The sequence below is a fragment of the Amia ocellicauda genome, chromosome 3 (genome assembly GCF_036373705.1).
Source record: "Amia ocellicauda isolate fAmiCal2 chromosome 3, fAmiCal2.hap1, whole genome shotgun sequence".
Classification (NCBI taxonomy): Eukaryota; Metazoa; Chordata; class Actinopteri; order Amiiformes; family Amiidae; genus Amia; species Amia ocellicauda.
In genome coordinates this window covers 4,988,121-5,006,102 of record NC_089852.1, presented here as the reverse complement: position 1 = coordinate 5,006,102, position 17,982 = coordinate 4,988,121, and the positions used below count along the sequence as shown (strand labels likewise).

Sequence of the window (17,982 nt, the reverse complement as noted above, 5' to 3'; positions counted from 1 at the left end):
CTCACGGAGCATTACAAAATAATTGTGATATTAATACATTACTTTACATAATATAAACAAAAACACAGACGTTAATCTCTAATAATGTGTCTTGTCAATGTCAACCACCATTAGCCCTTGCATGTAAAAAGAGAACCTGGGTGTGACATGGGAACTGTGCATGTTTAATGTATGTTTAATACATGTTTCATAGTGTATTCCTCAGCAGTGATGCAGTCTACAGCTCATTTTCATATGTTTAAATCCTGCAGAGTTTGATAACTGCTGTTTCTAATGTCTTTTATAATTACAATATAATACCAGGAAAATCCAATTATTACTAAATACATTATTAGTCATAGAAATGTATACCCCGAGGAATCATTTTGGATGTTTTTGTCCTTATTATGCTGACAGAGGACAGAGGACAGCAGAGGATCTTTGATTTGACAGGGGCTACTCCACAGAAGTGATAAGAAAACAAATAAATAAACATTTATCTCCACAACATGATTGAAGCGTACAATCTACAGGCGGGGACAAGATTATCATTAGTCTGTTCCAATGCTGTTGAATTCAATTAATGAAGAGCAATTAAGTGTGTTGATTTGAACGCTTGTACCTGTGCGTCACTGATTTCTGACAGCTGGTGCATTATTATGTTGACAGGAATAAACAGGCAGACCCGAGGGAACAAGAGGCAGCTTCACTACCAAAATAATAATAATAATAATAATAATAATAATAATAATAATAATAATAATAATAATAATAATAATAATAATCAGATTGCATTCTGTACCTCTTAAAAAAGTAAATTGACACTAAAAACATCACATAAACCATCCCAATTTGCGCTCCCAAATGTGTTTGGTTATTGTATAATATTTGAATGCTCCAAAACATTTGAATAATGGCCCAAATCAGATTTCTCTGTGTACTCTTCTTGACCAGGACTTCAACATGTGAAATGGCCACACTTTTCATATACATAACTTCACAGTTGATTAGCTAATTTTGAAAATGACTAAACCTTTGTTTAAAATTTTGATTGGAGCCTAAAATTCATTCATCATGTCTTCCCTGCGACCCTCACCAGCATAAGCGCTTTAAAAGATGGATGGTGTACGTTCCCAGATGTGAAATGGCAGGCTCTGGGACCCTGGGGGTTGAGGAAGGTGCACTACATCTTGGGTAAGGAGGCTGAAGTCAAGGTGGCCATGTTGTAGAGCCTCCTTGGTAGGGTGTAATTGGTTGATGTGGGATAGGCTTAATGGGATAATTGGAGACACTTGGTGAGAATCACTTAAAAACAAATGGGGAAGAAAGGGAAAAGAGACTAGGGAGAACAAAGGAACATGTGGGGAAAGAGAAAACACGATTTGGCTGTGTGAAGAAAAGGTTTTTCCCACCCAGGTTAAACAGACTTAGTGGTCCCTAGTGAGTTTAGTTAATTTATGTATAGTTGTGGATGAGAGACAGGTTAGGTTTTGTTTATTTTTGTTGTGAAAATGTATAATAAATACACACTATGGCTTTTAATCAAATACCTGGGTATGTGCGTTTCTGGTTTAAGAAGAGATATGAGAGATGCTGGAACAACAAGCAACCAGAGGTTTAGGCAGTACAGGGAAGCTGATCCATCACAATATATAATATATCTTATCAGCAACCACCTTTATTGAGCCACTGCTTGATGCAGGCCTCCCCAAGATGTTTCCACTTGTTTCGGTGTACAGGTTCTCTTTTCCAGGTCATGTCAGCAAAGCTCCTAATTTCATCTTGCCATCTTTTATGTGGTCATCTTCTATGTTTTTCTCAGCAATTTGCATTGAACATTAAGTAATTACTGAGCCTCACGTCATCTACTGTGCTTCTTCATACTGCCGAAGGAATCCTTTATACGGAGAATTTAAGAGTTCCCTAAAAACAAGAGTAAATTAGATGCAAATAACCATATAATGCATCTCATTGTTTTTGTAGAAAATGCCTCAGTGCCTCAAACAGACAGTGACATTCCAGACTAGGGAATGTAGTTTAAATGTAATGTAGATCATAGCAGACAAGATTTGCATGGCCTGTGAACAAATCTGAGTATGTTTGATGTATAAAATAAATCTGAGGAATGGTATTGTGAGATTTATCATACATTGATAGCTTGACTTGACTTCAGCAGTCAACATCTTTGGTGGTCATGCTTCTTATGCAGCGTATTGCTTCTTTAAAATTCAGCTGCATGTCAGATGACTACTGAACCTTAAGTGAAAAGTACATAATGAGAGACTTACTGTTCTCTCTACGGCAAGAAACACTGGGAGCTGGGAATAGGGCCCACTTGGCCACTCGCACCATCCTGCAGTGCACCCCATTTTTCTAGCTAATAAACTGTTATTGTTAAATATCAGCATGAAGCTAGTCATTTTTGTTAGGATACCAACAAAACACCAAAAAAGATACAAGCTTTCAGAGTCTGTTCGAGCATTGCTGGGGAAATTGCAACACCACTGAGTGAAATGGAGATTACTAAACAGACCCCCTGGTATTAGCCAATTCAACCGAAAGCTTATTGTATCAATGTTATATTTCAGTATTTATATTCAACTAGAAATGTAAAGCTGTGAATAGAAATACACAATATTAGAACTGTATTGTATTCATTCAACATTGCTTTTACACTGGGGTTCAAAAACTGGACAATTAATTGTGGCCTTCATCAACATGTATAGTTTGCTTTTCATGCCTTTTATCTTTGCTATGAAATTAATTAGTTTAGAGAATAACCCTGCCTGAATAGACTAGTTGAGACCTACTTAGTGTAAAAGTTACACATTTAAGCCTGCATGTTCCAAAGTTGGTAAATTATTTTCTCCTGATTACAGTCTCTTATACTTAGTGTTTTTTCACATGAAGATCAGTTCTGGTGTATTACTGCAACCATTGTTTGAGAATAAGCTGTAAGTATGTGATCAACACTAATCAACATATGTTCTGCCCTTACGCATTAGTACAACAAATTTTGAAAATCAGACCACCAGTGTTTACAGCTTTCTTAATAAAACCAAAAGTGAACATGAAACATACATATTTGTTCAAGTATTTCCATGCTTTTTTCAATCATTGTAATTAGAAAATATGTGATCCTATTGTTCGTTGAATAAATCCCAAGCATTCAACTTTTAAGGTATTACTTGCATCAGGCTGGGATGTTCTTAATAGATAGGGATAGGGATAGAGGTTCAAATAGAAGGCATCAAGGTGTGTGTTAGACATGTGGTCCAAAGTGACACTGTCTAGCGAGTCCCTGTTCCAGCAGTATTTAGGCCCCCGTGCAATCATGGGACAAGAAGAGACCCCATGCAAAAGGTTAGAGCCGCTAATGGACTGCAGCTTCCGTATATCGGCTATGCCTTGTTGGACTTCGAGATCAGGGGTGTAAGTATACCCCAGAAAGGTGTGGTCATTGTTTCGGACAACAAGTTAAGTGCCACTAGAGGGATTCTCGGAATGAATGTTGTTGGGGCTATTTGGAAACAATTCTTTGAAGGTCAAAATACCCGTTGGGCTAAATTCCAGGGGGCAGCCGGGGATACCGATGCATAAGAACATAAGAAAGTTTACAAACAAGAGGAGGCCATCTGACCCGTCATGCTCGTTTGGTGTCCATTTATAACTAAGTGATGCAAGGATTTTTATTTTTAAATGTTCCCACATTTTCAGCTTCAACCACATTGCTGGGATGCCCAATTTCCATTTGTGTCCCCGGGTGCGTGTGTCCCTGCTGATTTGGAAAAGCTCCTCTGGTTTGATGTGGTCGATGCCTTTCATGATTTTGAAGACTTGAATCAAGTTCCCACCTAGCCTCCTCTGTTCCAGTGTGAAAAAGTTCAGTTTCCTCACTCTGGCAGTAGGAAATTCCCTTCAGACCTGGAATAAGTCTGGTTGCTCTCCTCTGAACTACCTCTAGAGCAGCAATATCTTTCTTGAAGTGTGGGGCCCAGAACTGTACACAGTATCCAGATGAGCTCTAACTAGTGCATTGTACAGTCTGAACATTAATGCTCTTGTTCTCAATTCTACACTTTGGACACTTGCTGGGAGCAGGCTCTCTCTTTATGCAGGAGACTGGAGCTGGACACAAAACAGACAGTGGATCATGGGACGGCACGCTTAGCCAGCAATACAGATTCCTCACCATAGTGAGATGGTGCTCTGGGCCTGAGTGCAGGAGTTTCCTCATCAAAGCGACCTATGCATGCTGGTGGAGTCCATTAACCAGGCTGCTGAGTGGCAAGTGGCACATACAGTAGCCCGGTTACGTCAGGGTAAGATCCCTCTTAAACTCAATCTCCACCCATATCCTCTAGATGTCCCCCTAGGTGTGCCCTCGCAACAGTGACCCGGATAGATGAAGGAGAGGTCCGGACCAAAAGAGAGGTTTCTCTCCAATACTGCCAACCTGACGTGGTGGAAGTGAGTGTGGGGCCCGTCCAAGTCATCACTACCGACCCCAGTGTGGAATGGATTCCCTCGATGGAAGGCTTGACAACGGAGCAAGAGCAGCAATTGAAAGCCTTATTACATCAATGGCAACATGCGTTCGCAATCTATGAAGACGATTTTGGTCGAACCAACGCTGTCTACCATCACATCCCGACCAGAACAGCTCCACCCTCACGTGAACGATATCGCCTGGTGCCTCCTTCATTGTACCAAGAACTGTGGGTGATTCTCCAACAGATTATTATTATTATTATTTTTATTTCTTGGCAGACGCCCTTATCCAGGGCGACTTACAACATAAGTGCAAAAATACAGAGAAGTACAAGGCATCAATCATTACAAATTCAACTTAGCTAAATCACAGCAATTCAAAATAATACATTTTACAAATTCCAATTACAATTTACACAAGTACAGTAAGAGACTTCCTACATCCTGGACGGTGAAAGCTAAGTGCTGTCAAGATGTAGGGTTACAGACGAGGGCTACGGGAAAGGGAGCAAGGAGGAAAACAATCAAGAACGCGAGGAGCATAATAAGCTGAAGTGCTATCTACCAGGGATAGAGGACTAATATTACAAGTGCTGTCGGAAGAGATGCGTCTTGAGTAATGAGGTCAAGGACTCTGCTGTTTTGACTTCGGTGGGCAGGTCGTTCCACCACTTAGGGGCCAGGGATGAGAAGGAGTGGCTCTGGAGGAAGGAGAGTGGAGAGGAGGCAGAGTTAGCCTTCTGGCACTGGAGGAGCACAGTGGTCTGGAGGGGATGTATGGAGAGACGAGTGACTGAAGGTAGCTTGGTGCAGTGTGGTCAAGACAGCGGTAGGTGAGGGTCAAAGTCTTGAACTGAATGCGTGCCGCTATCGGGAGCCAGTGGAGGGAGCGGAGCATTGGAGTAACGTGTGTGAATTGTGGCAGAGAGAATACCAGACGAGCCGCAGAGTTCTGGATGAGCTGGAGTGGACGGGTAGTGGATGCAGGCAGGCCGGCCAGGAGGGAGTTGCAGTAGTCCAGGCGGGAGAGGACCAGTGACTGGACGAGTAGCTCAGTTGAGTAGTCGGTGAGGAAGGGACGGATCTGGCGTATGTTGCTCAGGAAGAATCTGCAGGTGCGCGTCAGCGTGGTGATGTGATGGGAGAAGGAGAGCGCAGGATCGAGGGTGACTCCTAGATTTTTAGCGGAAGAAGAAGGAGAGAGTGTGGTGGATTCCATGGGGATCGAGATGGGGAGGTCAGCAGAAGGTGAGGAAGAGTGGGGGAAAAAGAGGAGATCTGATTTGGAGAGGTTGAGCTTGAGGTGGTCCATCCAGGCCGAAATGGCAGACAATCAGGAAGAGATGCGTGAGGGGATGAGAGGGTCAGAAGAGGGAAAAGACAGGAAGATCTGGGCATCATCAGTGTAGAAGTGGTAGGAGAAGCCATGGGAATCGATGAGGGGGCCCAGGGAGTGAGTGTAGAGAGAGAACAGGAGCGGGCCCAGGACGGAGCCTTGGGGAACACCTGTGAGGAGAGGTTGGGGGGTGGATGAGGAGCCTCGCCATGTCACTTGGTAGGACCAGTCACTGAGGTAGGTGGAGAACCAGGTGAGAGCAGTCCCAGAGATCCCAAGGTCAGCGAGGCAGTAGAGGAGAATGGAGTGATCGACGGTGTCAAATGCTGCAGAGAGGTCAAGGAGGATGAGGACTGAGGAGAGGGAGGCTGCCCGAGCGCGGCTGAGGGAGTCAGTGACAGCCAGGAGAGCCGTTTCAGTGGAGTGAGCTGTGCGGTATGCCGGATTGCAGAGGATCAAGGAGTGAGTGTTGGGACAGAAAGTCGGTGGACGGTGGACCGCCCGCTCGAGAGTCTTGGAGAAGAAGGGAAGTAGGGAGACAGGGCGGTAGTTCTGAAGAGAGGTGGCATCAAGGGTTGGTTTCTTGAGCAGTGGGATGACAGCAGCTTGTTTAAATGCAGAGGGGAAACAGCCAGAGAGGAGTGAGGAGTTGAGGAGGGAGGAGATGAAGGGGAGAAGATCAGGAGCGGTTGCTTGGAAGAGACGAGAAGGGAGAGGGTCCAGGTCGCATGTTGTGGGTTTGTGACGTAGGAGGAGAGCAGAAACTTAAGCATCTGAGAGAGGTGAGAATGAAGAAAAGGAAGCTAGGTCGGTGGGAGGTTTCGGTGTGATGGGAGATGAGGGTGGAGTATTGAAGAGCCTGCGGATGTCTGCAATCTTGGAGGAGAAGAAGGAGGCGAAATCATCAGCAGTGAGAGATGAGGGAGGAGGAGGGGGAGGGGGAGGGGGGGCAAGGAGGGAGGAGAAGGTAGAGAAGAGTTTGCGAGGGTTGTTGATAGTGGATTCGAAGAGAGATTGGAAGATGGAGGGCCAGGGCATGATTCGGGAGAGCAGTAGCCCATGGGCTGCACCGGTCGTCCATCTAAAGAAAAAGGATGGATCTTGGAGATTTTGGACTATCAGAGGCTAAACTCCATTACACACAAGGATGCATACCCCCTACCCCGTATTGAAGAATCCTTGACCACCCTGACTGGCGCCGAGTGGTATTCGACCTTGGACCTCACCAGTGGCTATTGGCAGGTGGAAGTTAACCCCCGCGACCGCGAAAAAGACCGCCTTCACCACAACGCTGGGACTCTATGAGTTTGAGAGGATGCCTTTTGGATTATGCAATGCTCCAGCAACCTTTCAGCGGTTAATGCAGCGGTGCCTGGGGGAGCAGGTAAACAAGTCTCTACTAATATACCTTGATGATATTATTGTCTACTCTCCCTAGCTTTGAAGTCCATCTACAGCATTTTGAGCAGGTCTTTGCGACCTTGGGCCAGTATGGATTAAAACTGCAACCTCGGAAGTGCCTCTTTCTATGGAAGGAAGTAGGACATCTGGGCCACTGAGTGAGCAGTGATGTTGTGGCCCCAGATTCGGAGAAACTGATGGCAGAGGAAGTTTGGGCTGTGCCCACGACAATAAGGCAGGTGAGGTTTTTCCTGGGGTTCGCCGCTTTATCCCTGCCTTTGCGAAAATAGCTGCTCCCTTACATAAACTGCTGGTAGGCGCTGCCCAGGTGAAGAAGAATGCCGTGATTGTCTGGACTCCCCCGTGTCAAGAGGCCTTCCAGATGCAGATTTTTCCCAGCCTTTTGTCCTCTACACAGATGACAGCCTGGATGGTTTGGGAGCAGTCCTGTCTCAGGTCCAGGAGGGGAAGGAGCGTGTCATAGCCTATGCCAGCCGCAGCCTGCACCCGCCTGAGAGGAACGACCAGAACTACAGCTCCTTTAAATTGGAACTGTTGGCCTTGAAGTGGGCCGTGACGCAGAAGTTCAAGGATTTCCTCTGGGGGACAAAGTGTGTAGTTTATACAGACAATAACCCCCTGGTACACTTAAGTACAGCCCAATTGGGGTGGTTGAGCAGAGATGGATGGTGCAGCTATCCAATTTTGACTTTGAGATTTAGTAACGACCTGGCTGAAATAATTAGAATAGAATATCTTGTCTCGCTTGCTGGGAGATCAACCGGATGAAGGGGACTAACAGGTGCAGGGTATGGTGGCTGAGGACAGCGCTGGGTCGACCGGAGCAGGACAGGATGAGGCTTTTCGTTGGGCCCAGTGGCAGCAGGAGGACCCTGCCATTCAGCAGGTAAGGGAGTGGATGCTAGCGGGGAAACGACCTTCCAGTGTTGTACAACAGTCCTCCACTACAGAAACTTTCGGATTCAGCGGATTCTGCAAAAATGTCTGGAATTGAGGGTTCACCAGGGCCTATTGACCCAGGGGAGATTGACAGCAGGGGGAAGGGAATGGAAAGGAGCTGTGGGAGAAATACCGCGAGGCGGCCGGTCATGTAAGTAGACTCCGGGAATCTATCCATTTTAAGAAAGTGCTACTTCTGGTATGGGATGGGGGAAGACTCCAAACGATGGACGGCTGAGTGTGCTCCTGGGCCAAGGGAACGAGTCCTGAATAGGAACTTTAGAAGGAGAGCACAGGGGAAGTTGGCCCGACATTGGATGCCGGAGCCATTTGTCATTGTGACACTGTTAAGTGGGGGGATCCTGCATACTAAATACGATTGGAAGGGAGAGATGGCTTGGAGTGTACAATACATCGTTGCCATTTACGTGTCTGCCATGTCCCATTACCCCAGGCTACAACAGAAATTAAGGCTGATGAACCTCGTGCCTTAGGTAGAGAGATGGCGTGGTATCCCTTCCCCCTGAGAGTGGTCCTCCAAGCGATCTTCATGCTAAGACCTGAGCCAGTTGTGGTCCCAGGGGATGGAGTGGTGCCAGATGGTCACAGAGAGACCACTACAATACCAGGAGCAAGTGGGAGAAACAAATTAATTCACTAATTGTTTAATTCTTCAAGTGTGTTTTCAATTACTTCCATGAGTTAATTGCAGCACTAAACAAGGCACACCTGCCCGGACTAAATGAGCGAGGTCTGGAGCCTGGATCGGGTCAGCCTGGGGAGAGAGACACGCTGTAAAAGGGGGTGCAAAGGGGGTGTGTGTTGCAAGCCGCCTGCTGTGTAAAAGTCACTTATCTGTGTTGTGCAGGCGCTCTCCCTAAGCCCCCTCTCTCTGTCTCTCTCCTGTTGTGGAAGCCGGCCACATCCCGAGGAGGAGTCCAGGAGTAGAAGAGCCACAGTAGGGGACCTGTCCTGCCGGCCTGGTTTTTAGCATACACAAAACTCGGACACCGCTGAGGAGTTATTCTTATTTACTTTTTAATCTTTTTCTCTTATATAAATATCCTGGTGCTAAATAGTGTTTTATGTTGGGCTATAAGTTTTCAGTATAGGTTTTTAGTGCAGGTTTTAGAATTTTTTGTAGGTTTTATTTATCGCCCCGGTTATTAAAAGCGATTTTAACTGTAACTTAGTAGCTTTAGCCCTTGATCGTGTGCAGCAGGCGTTGTGCCCTGCTGCACCCCTGTTGCTATAGTTGACTGTGTAAATAAACCCATTTCCTCAGTTATCCGTGGTGCATTCCTTGAGATTCTGCTGGACCTGCATGGGGAGAAGGGGATTTGCGAGCCCCATCTCGCTGTAAATAAAATATCTGGGTGGCGTAGTGAAATTAGTGATTCAGTGTGCACGTACCCCAGTGGCACTGTCACACTATTAATCGGTGGTACGGGGTATTCTGAAATCTTTAAATGCAATTGAAATTAATTTTAAGTGTGACTGGATTTGACCCTGATACAACCAGTTACATGATCAAGCCATATAATGACATTCTTTGAAGTTTACTGCCAAATTCAATACATTTGACTTGTAATGCTCATATAATAACCCTTGCCAGCAATATCTGGGTAAATAATTTTCCAAAAGCAGACAAACTGATTGCGACTGTTAAAAATATATTTTTTATCCCTGCATGCAGTGAAGATTTTGGTGTTTGAGTTAGGTAGGTAAACTATTAATGAAATACAAATAGGCACAGAAATACTGTTTAATTTGTTAAGGATCTTATTTCATGTTTATTGTAATGAATTCATTATTGATATTTCTGTGGCAGCCCTATTCATGTCTGAAGTTCATGTCTGAAGTTTATGGCTGAAGTATTCCAGGACATACTGGTTGGGAAGCACAACAATATCTCTGTTGTGATCATAGCTAGCTTTTTCTTTGCAATAGGCTAACTTTATAATATTAATATCATATGGATTTAAATAAAAGTGTGTTTCTTTCATGTTATATATGTATTGTTGTATATTGAATTTTATATTATGGTAACACTTTATAATAAGGTTCTGTGATTCCTCATGAATGAATATACGAATACCATAGGATTTAAACATCAATACCTCATGATCATCATCTGAGATCTGATGTTGAGCACATGAACTCACACTTACCCTAACCCTAAACCTAACCCTGTTATACGTGTGATTAACATAAAAACTCAGATGAAGTGCACAACATATTCATGTGTTTATCTTGTGGTATTCATATATTAATTCATGAGGAATCACAGCATCTTATTATAAAGTGTGAGCTATATTATTACATGCACAGTTAAATGGCTCGTAGAAAAAGCATTTCACTGCCATTGCACATGATCTGTATGTGACAAATAAATATCTGAATTTTGAATAAATAGTGATCCCTTTGTTAAAATTTTAAAATGCCTGCTGCTAGAAATATAGACAATTTACTGAAGGGATATTCATACCAGTTTTATCAGAGCAACAACAATAATACAATGCTGCTTCAAGTTATATTTTTGGATATAAAACTGCTTTATTGAAGAGAGGAGGGCAAATCTGGGCCTCTAAGCACATACCATTCTGTTTGATTAAATTGGATATCCATGCATTTTATTTGAGTTTCTGCAAAACTGAGTGTAAGTCACCTGTAACCTTTTATTACATGTCCATTTCATAGCACTGCTCTCTCCTCTGTATTATGCAGGTCTCTGTAAGTGCTTGTGCAACCCTGTGTACCTCGCCGCTCTCCTATCTAAATGGTGAAGTCAGATCTTTCCTCGAAAGCATCCCCACACTAGTTTCTAGTGCACTTCTAGTATAAAAAGCCTCATGTTTCTGCTCCCCTAACAGTAATCCTCCCACTCCCACACACCGTAAATAAAACCAGGGCTTTGCTATTCACTGTTGCTGGCAGGTTTTTTTTCTTTCTTTTTTTTTTCTTTTTTAGCAATTACTGTTACAAAAAACTCTGTTGCATTATGTAATGCATTGTTATTTTATAATAACAGACACATCGAACATAACATTTTCTATTGTGTTTAGTAATGCACATGTATCCATACCTTTGGCTAAATAGACACTTTGCATAGTTTGAGCACTTGATACATATGCTTCACGTTTTATATGAACTTTGACCAAAATCAAATCCAACATGCACATGACTGTTTACGTGTCGATGTCGTTTTGATTAATTGCAGTGGTGTCTGAAATATAAATAAAACACGACAGATAACAGCTCTAGACTGTTTTGCAATTACAGAAACGTCTGGGTTGCTGCTTCGTAAACTTAAGAGCCCCAATCACAGCATGGCACATGTCAATATCAGTAATCGATCTCTAAATGATGCTCCTTCCCTTGATTCCCACTCCGTTTACTATATATATATATGTGTGTGTGTGTGTGTGTGTGTGTGTGTTGTACATGACACTGGTTTGCTGGTGGAGGCGACAGGCTCTGTGTTGTGCTTGACCACATGGCTCTGATCCAGTAAGACTGAGAGGCGTTTGTGATCAGATCCCTTAGTCTGCAGCCAGGCATTTGCAAAGAAGCATCCATCGCCTGGGTACCAGATCGCATCTCTGCCACCGGGATCTTCCCTTTATAGAAAGAGACATAACAAAACGCAACAAAAAACTGCCAAACGGATCCAGACATTTCTTTTTGTCCGCTTCTTCCTATTCTGTAGCAACGCCACAGCTCGTCTGAGCCAAGGTTTACTGTCCAACCTGTATCGGTGAGTAATGTGTGTTCATGTTGTCAAGTTCAGCATGCATCGCCTGTGGAGGAGTCTGTATGCATCCTGATCTTATCAGAGGTGAGCTGGGCTCCCCGGGTCTTTGGCTCTCACTCCAGCCAGGGTCAATTCCCATGCATGTTAAATTGTTGCATGCGTTTTTGTTTTTTCTCCCTCTGGTGCATAACTATCTGCTTTTGTTTTGCAGTGATTAGCTATTTGAATGCACGAAGTCGTTCAGCGTTAGGTCTCATGCTGTACTTTGCAAGTTAAGGAGAGATATATAACTTCTCTCTGTTTATAACCTACAGTTTTAACTACAAATGCATGCAGGCATCAAGTGAACACCTCTAATTTGATTTGATTTATGTTTTCTTCCAGGCTGTTATAAAACGTCATGACAGCTGAAAAAACTATTCCCATAATTAATGGAAAACCTGAGGATGCAATGGACCCCGAAGCTTCAAACACCAATCTAGTCCGCAGCAATGACAAGAAAGTGAATGAAAGGGGCCACTGGAATAATAAGATTGAATTCGTGCTCTCTGTGGCGGGGGAGATCATTGGACTGGGCAACGTGTGGAGGTTCCCCTATCTATGCTATAAGAATGGAGGGGGTAAGAAACTGGGATTATAACAATGCATGCACTTTCCTAAAGAAGGGGGAACTACTACTGATAATAACAATAAAGCATATTTTTGAGTGCATTATTGACAAAACATTTGTGCTGTATAAAGTACATTAATACACTGAATTATACATTATTGTGTGTGTGTGTGTGTGTGTGTGTGTGTGTGTGTGTCTGTCTGTCTGTCTATCTATCTATATCTATCTGTCAGTCTATATTTCTATTTGCAATGGGTTTGCCAGAGGATGTTTTGTCTTTTTTATATGAATGTTCAACAAAACACTCTTGTTAGTATTATTGGTCTCTGGCTGGGGGTCAGCCATGAGTTGGCTGGTTACATGGTTGATGCCTTTGCTGACCATATAGTGTCGGCAGGTCTAAAAGAAACAAGTATTATTGTTGCTGAGGAGTTATTCTGATATATCCTTCTACACTTCCTACATTACTCTCATTACAAATTATCACTGACATGTGGTTTATAATTTATAGCTCTGTTAGGTAGTATGGAAGATTAAATATTGATCAACCAAAAACATACTCATCAAAGCATCTTCAGTTATAATTACCAAGCCAGATTTCAATAGCTTTTTTTTTAATTGTTTTTTACTGTAATGTAATGGTGTAGCTTTTAATCATAGACTATGTTTTATATTGAAAGTAATTGATTGTGTGCTTAATTGCTGAGCTGTGTTAGGTATTATATAACACCAAGTTTTCATTCTCCAGCAATTCTTTGGCATGGTTGTTGGTATTCTTCCATTGGCTGTAAGAAATGAGTCTCTAGTTGACCAGGTCAAAACTTGCTTGTTCTGATTAGCAGAGCAACTGCTAAATGATGTATTTATTGAAGTCATTGAGCTGTCTTCTAAAGGAATACATATTATGTATGATATGTGACTTGGAATTTGAGAGTTGAACAACTAATTCTCTGTCTTTGTAGAAAAACACCAATGTTGAAATAATACAAATTATGCATTTCCTGCGGGTTTCCCATTTATAGTGGTATTGATCTATTGATGCCAGCCTCCTAATAGAAAGGTCTTGTCAACATGCAGTCTTTCCAATCTGTTCCACTGCTGTGCCTTATTAGAACAAGTTTATACATTATTTAAAGCATGTTTACAGTGTTTATTCAAATACTTAAGGAAGTGTTTGTATGCAAAATAAAGTTATTCTTAGAAATGTGTTTACTAAGAAATCTATTTGGCCGCATAGTGAGAAGTGCCAGGGTAGAAGATGTTTCAATTCAATGATGCTGTTCATTGTGCTATTACCTCCTTCTAATGAAAGATCTGTTTCCCTTGTCCTGGAAGATGCTCTCTTTTGTTGCTGTGTCTTGGTGAACTGTGTTTCTGAGTGTGTGTTGCACAAGTGGGAAGGTCGAGAGATTAACTGGTTTAATGTGTGAATGTTTCAGTGGACAGGTTTATGCAAATATGAAAATACCTCATGGAAAACAGGAGGCCCCACCGTTTTGTGTTAAAACTGAAACAGCTCAGTGAAATGAGACACTTTTAACAGCATTGAATTGAAAATCAATATTCACTAGAGAAAAGCAGCTGTTGTTTTATTATCCATTAGTGGTGACACACTAACTGAACATCTGTACCTGTTATGGCTGGATGGTTTTATTTTGTCATGATTTGGGGGGGCTCCTGAAGGGAAGTTTTGTTTTGATACTACTTAGTCTTATGTGACAAGTTTTATGATTTTTCCCCCTTTTCTTTGCAGGAGCTTTCCTAGTTCCCTATGTGATATTCTTTATTTGCTGTGGGATTCCAGTGTTTTTCCTAGAGACCGCCTTGGGACAGTTTACTAGTGAAGGAGGCATAACATGCTGGAGAAAAGTGTGCCCATTGTTTGAAGGTAATCATGTTTGCAGTTCTATGGCTTTGTAGGCTAAACACTCAACCTCCTGTATAGAAGAGCTATAGATAGAACTAGCATTGGTATCATTATTATTAAATCAGGAAGGATTCTGGGAACTGAAGTTCTGAGACTCAAGGCACATATTGTAATGTCACCTCTGTTGTGTTGCAGGGATTGGATATGCCACCCAAGTCATAGAGGCACATCTGAATGTATACTATGTCATTATTTTGGCATGGGCCATTTTTTACCTGTTTAATTGCTTTACAATGGATCTACCTTGGGCATCGTGTGGACACGAGTGGAATACAGGTATTTATACTTTTTATTTTGAAATATGTTTAAATATGCCATAGTACTAGCTGTGTTAAATGAAATACCAAAATCTAGTAGGACTTTGGGTTTCGGGACCAGGACTCGGAATGACTGGTCTAGGCCTTGATCCGCTCATAAGTGTGGAACAGCTTTGCTCTGTTTTTATTGCTCATGAATGTCTTGTTTCTCACTTGTTTCTCAATTACATGCAGTTCTAAAGCACTGTCTTATTCTCAGAGGGATGTGTGTTTAAAATCACATTCCCATGATACATGATTTTCTGTGTGTGTGTATGTGTGTGATAGAGTCAGATGAGACTAAAGTAATAAAATACTAACTGGATAGCCAATGTAGAGAAGGGAAACGAATAAGTCAAGAATCAAATTTGGTCCACATCATTGTGGGTAGTGTAATTTAGTTCATGGAAGCAATTTGCATTGTCCAAACTATGTAGTCTATTTCATAGTCACTGCAAATACACATCCCATCATAAATACGTTTTCAGAACATCAATCATGAAATCACTTATGTGATATATATATGCAGTGAAAGACTATTTAATAATTGTCCTTTTCTCTGATACTTTCAAAATGCAAACTCTTCAAAGAGTGGGGACCTAATTTCACCCTGTAGGAGAGAACATGCATGCATTCATAAATGTCAGTTAATACACCTTAAGCAATTCATACATTCACAATTTTAGTGCAATAATGCTTTATGTATATATTTTTTTCTTGTTAGAAAACTGTATGGAATTTCAGAAGTTGAACTCCAGCAACGTAACCTTCAACCCCAACGCCACCTCACCAGTTATTGAATTCTGGGAGTAAGTACACATTTTCTTTTTATTGGTTGCTGGCTGAGCCTTGTTAGTTACTTATGTTATTATTAACTTATTCTAGCAAAATAAGCAAAATAGTTACCTCAAAGAGTTATACATTAACCTGTATGGAAAGGTGTTGTGGGGTTCTATTAGACCTGAGACAATTGGTGAATCATTTTGATTCTGAAACAAAATAAATGTGGGTGTTGAGCAGTAATTTTAAGGTTCAAAGGTAAACTTGCTACAACCATATCAGAGAGTGAGTTATCTTATCTGTCTTATCACACATTACTGTTGCTGGCCGATGCTGTTTTCAGGTGTGGAGTTAATGGAAGTGCTAGCTTGATATTGACACATATTTTATTCAGTCATTGTTACACCAGAATCATCTACATGTTGGAGTCATTTTGGTTTACTACATATTAGTCTATAAATCAGATACCTTTTTCAAACGCAAGGATCGATATTTTGGATTAAAAATGCTCAATTCATTCAATTTCCCATTATGCTGTAATGATAGGGCTTGCAGAATCCACTCAGGCCTAGACCAAATCAAACCTTTGACCTACCAAATGCCAAGCATTAACCCGGTTTCGTTTTCTGAGGTCACACTCTACTATTATAAAAACTAAATAGGGTACAAGATTGAATTATGTAATCTCAACCATTTGATTTGGTCCAAGCCTTCATCTTTCATCCATTGCCCTTGGGCTTTCTTCTGCTTTCTTCATGACCCAGGATTTTATATGTTGTGACAAATCATGAGAACCTTGATAAAATGTCACCAATACCAGGTTGATGGTTTTGGATGTAGACATGTATAGATTGGCTTGTTACATCATCGTGCTGTGTGTGTAATCTGAGGGCAGAGGTCAAAGGCTGAAGGCTATCACTGTGTTTTCTTCAGAGGCTGGGACAGGGACAATAGATGACACTGGCTTTGTTTGCACAAGTGACACTGTTTCCCCATTATTTATTTGATCAGATACCAAGAGAAAATAATGCATATCCATCTGTTGGAACAGTAATGAGAATGTCTCTGTCTCTGATCGGAAAACTTCACTTTATTAAACAGGATCCAATGCATGGTATCTGACAGGAATATATCTTTGTGGTTAGAGTGCTTGAGAAAGGAAATATCAAACAATTTAATCCTACACTGGTGATAGAACAATCATTACTGTGCTTGATGTACTTGGGCTATGTCTGAGCTGGGTTCAAGTTGGTTTCTGTTTATAAATAAGTACATCAATACATACATAAATAAGAGTGACCGTAAATGGTTTACATATTTCAGGAATTCATTTTCCTCCAGTGTTAAGGGTCTGCCCGCAGGAGTTTGTACTTTACTGTATTTTAAAAGTTTCATGAGACACAAAGAAGAAACAGAATACATTGACAGCTGCTTTGGCAGCCAAAATTCTTTTGGCATGATGTGTACTTTGAACAGTAAGCCTCTGATAATGTACAACTGCAACGCTTAACCTTTTACTGTAATAATTTGTTATTCCTTTTACATTACTGCTGTCAGCAAGCATCAGTAGGGCACTTGCACAGCTAGAGATGGTATGGTCACAGTTTTGGCATACTGTATGCTTGTTTATTTGGGGGGCTATTTGCAGTACAGTTGCCAATATCAGGCATTGCAAAAAAATCACCCTCATAACAGTGTAACTGTTTGTGTTCCTACTGGGTAACATACAATATAATATTCCAGAGGTACTAAATTCACAAACACAGGTAATTCTTTGGAGTTTGTGAATACGTACTACGCTTTAGATGTCAAATCTTCACTGCATATTAAATGTTTAAAAATAAATAATGATAATTCAAAACTATATTTTAAACAAATACCTGACCTTACATGAGTGAGAGAAAATTTTAACTAAAATTATAACTTGCCAACATTCTTCAAAATATTGAATGTTTCTTCAGAGCACTATCAAAAACAAGGAGATGAAAATCTTCAATGCATACAAGACAGCTCCATTGCAACCCACTGGAAGTATGAGAAGGAACCAGTGCTGTAGTAGGACACAAGGCCTAAAGTAACTCTGGGCAAATTCCCCTTCACTCTCTTCTCAGGACTGTGATCATCAGAGGAATGGATCCAGGATTACATGAATAAAACCAGATTAAAATAGTATACCAAGAAAATACCTTGGCATTGCATAAATATTTACAGTGGTGACCTTGTAGGCTACTCTTCTCTGTCCTGGGCAGGCCTATCTCAGTGAGGATGAGCAACAAGTGTTGACCAACAGTGGGCTGAGAAACCAACCTCCAAAAGCCTTGTATCTTAAAACAGATAAAATGAAGACGATGAGACACGTCTATGGTGATCCTTCAGTTTGCCAGGGTGCTGCCACCTCTGTCAGAGACAGGAACTTAAGAAGTGATGTCCATACATGTTGTGCATTAT

General features: G+C 41.7%; 1 protein-coding gene across 3 annotated transcripts in view; it reads left to right on the top strand.

The window, feature by feature from the left end:
* The window catches only part of slc6a11b (solute carrier family 6 member 11b), a 51,195-nt gene that overhangs the window by 8,155 nt on the left and 25,058 nt on the right, over positions 1-17,982 (top strand). The window contains exons 1-5 of one of the 3 annotated variants that reach the window (XM_066697832.1): positions 11,677-11,924; positions 12,306-12,541; positions 14,285-14,419; positions 14,594-14,734; positions 15,479-15,563. In XM_066697832.1, coding sequence (XP_066553929.1) covers positions 12,322-12,541; positions 14,285-14,419; positions 14,594-14,734; positions 15,479-15,563 — 581 coding nt within the window. In that variant the 5' untranslated portion in view covers positions 11,677-11,924; positions 12,306-12,321. Of the gene's footprint in view, positions 1-11,676; positions 11,925-11,946; positions 12,006-12,305; positions 12,542-14,284; positions 14,420-14,593; positions 14,735-15,478; positions 15,564-17,982 lie in introns of those variants that run through there. The other 2 variants (XM_066697834.1, XM_066697833.1) reach the window with 2 other exon arrangements.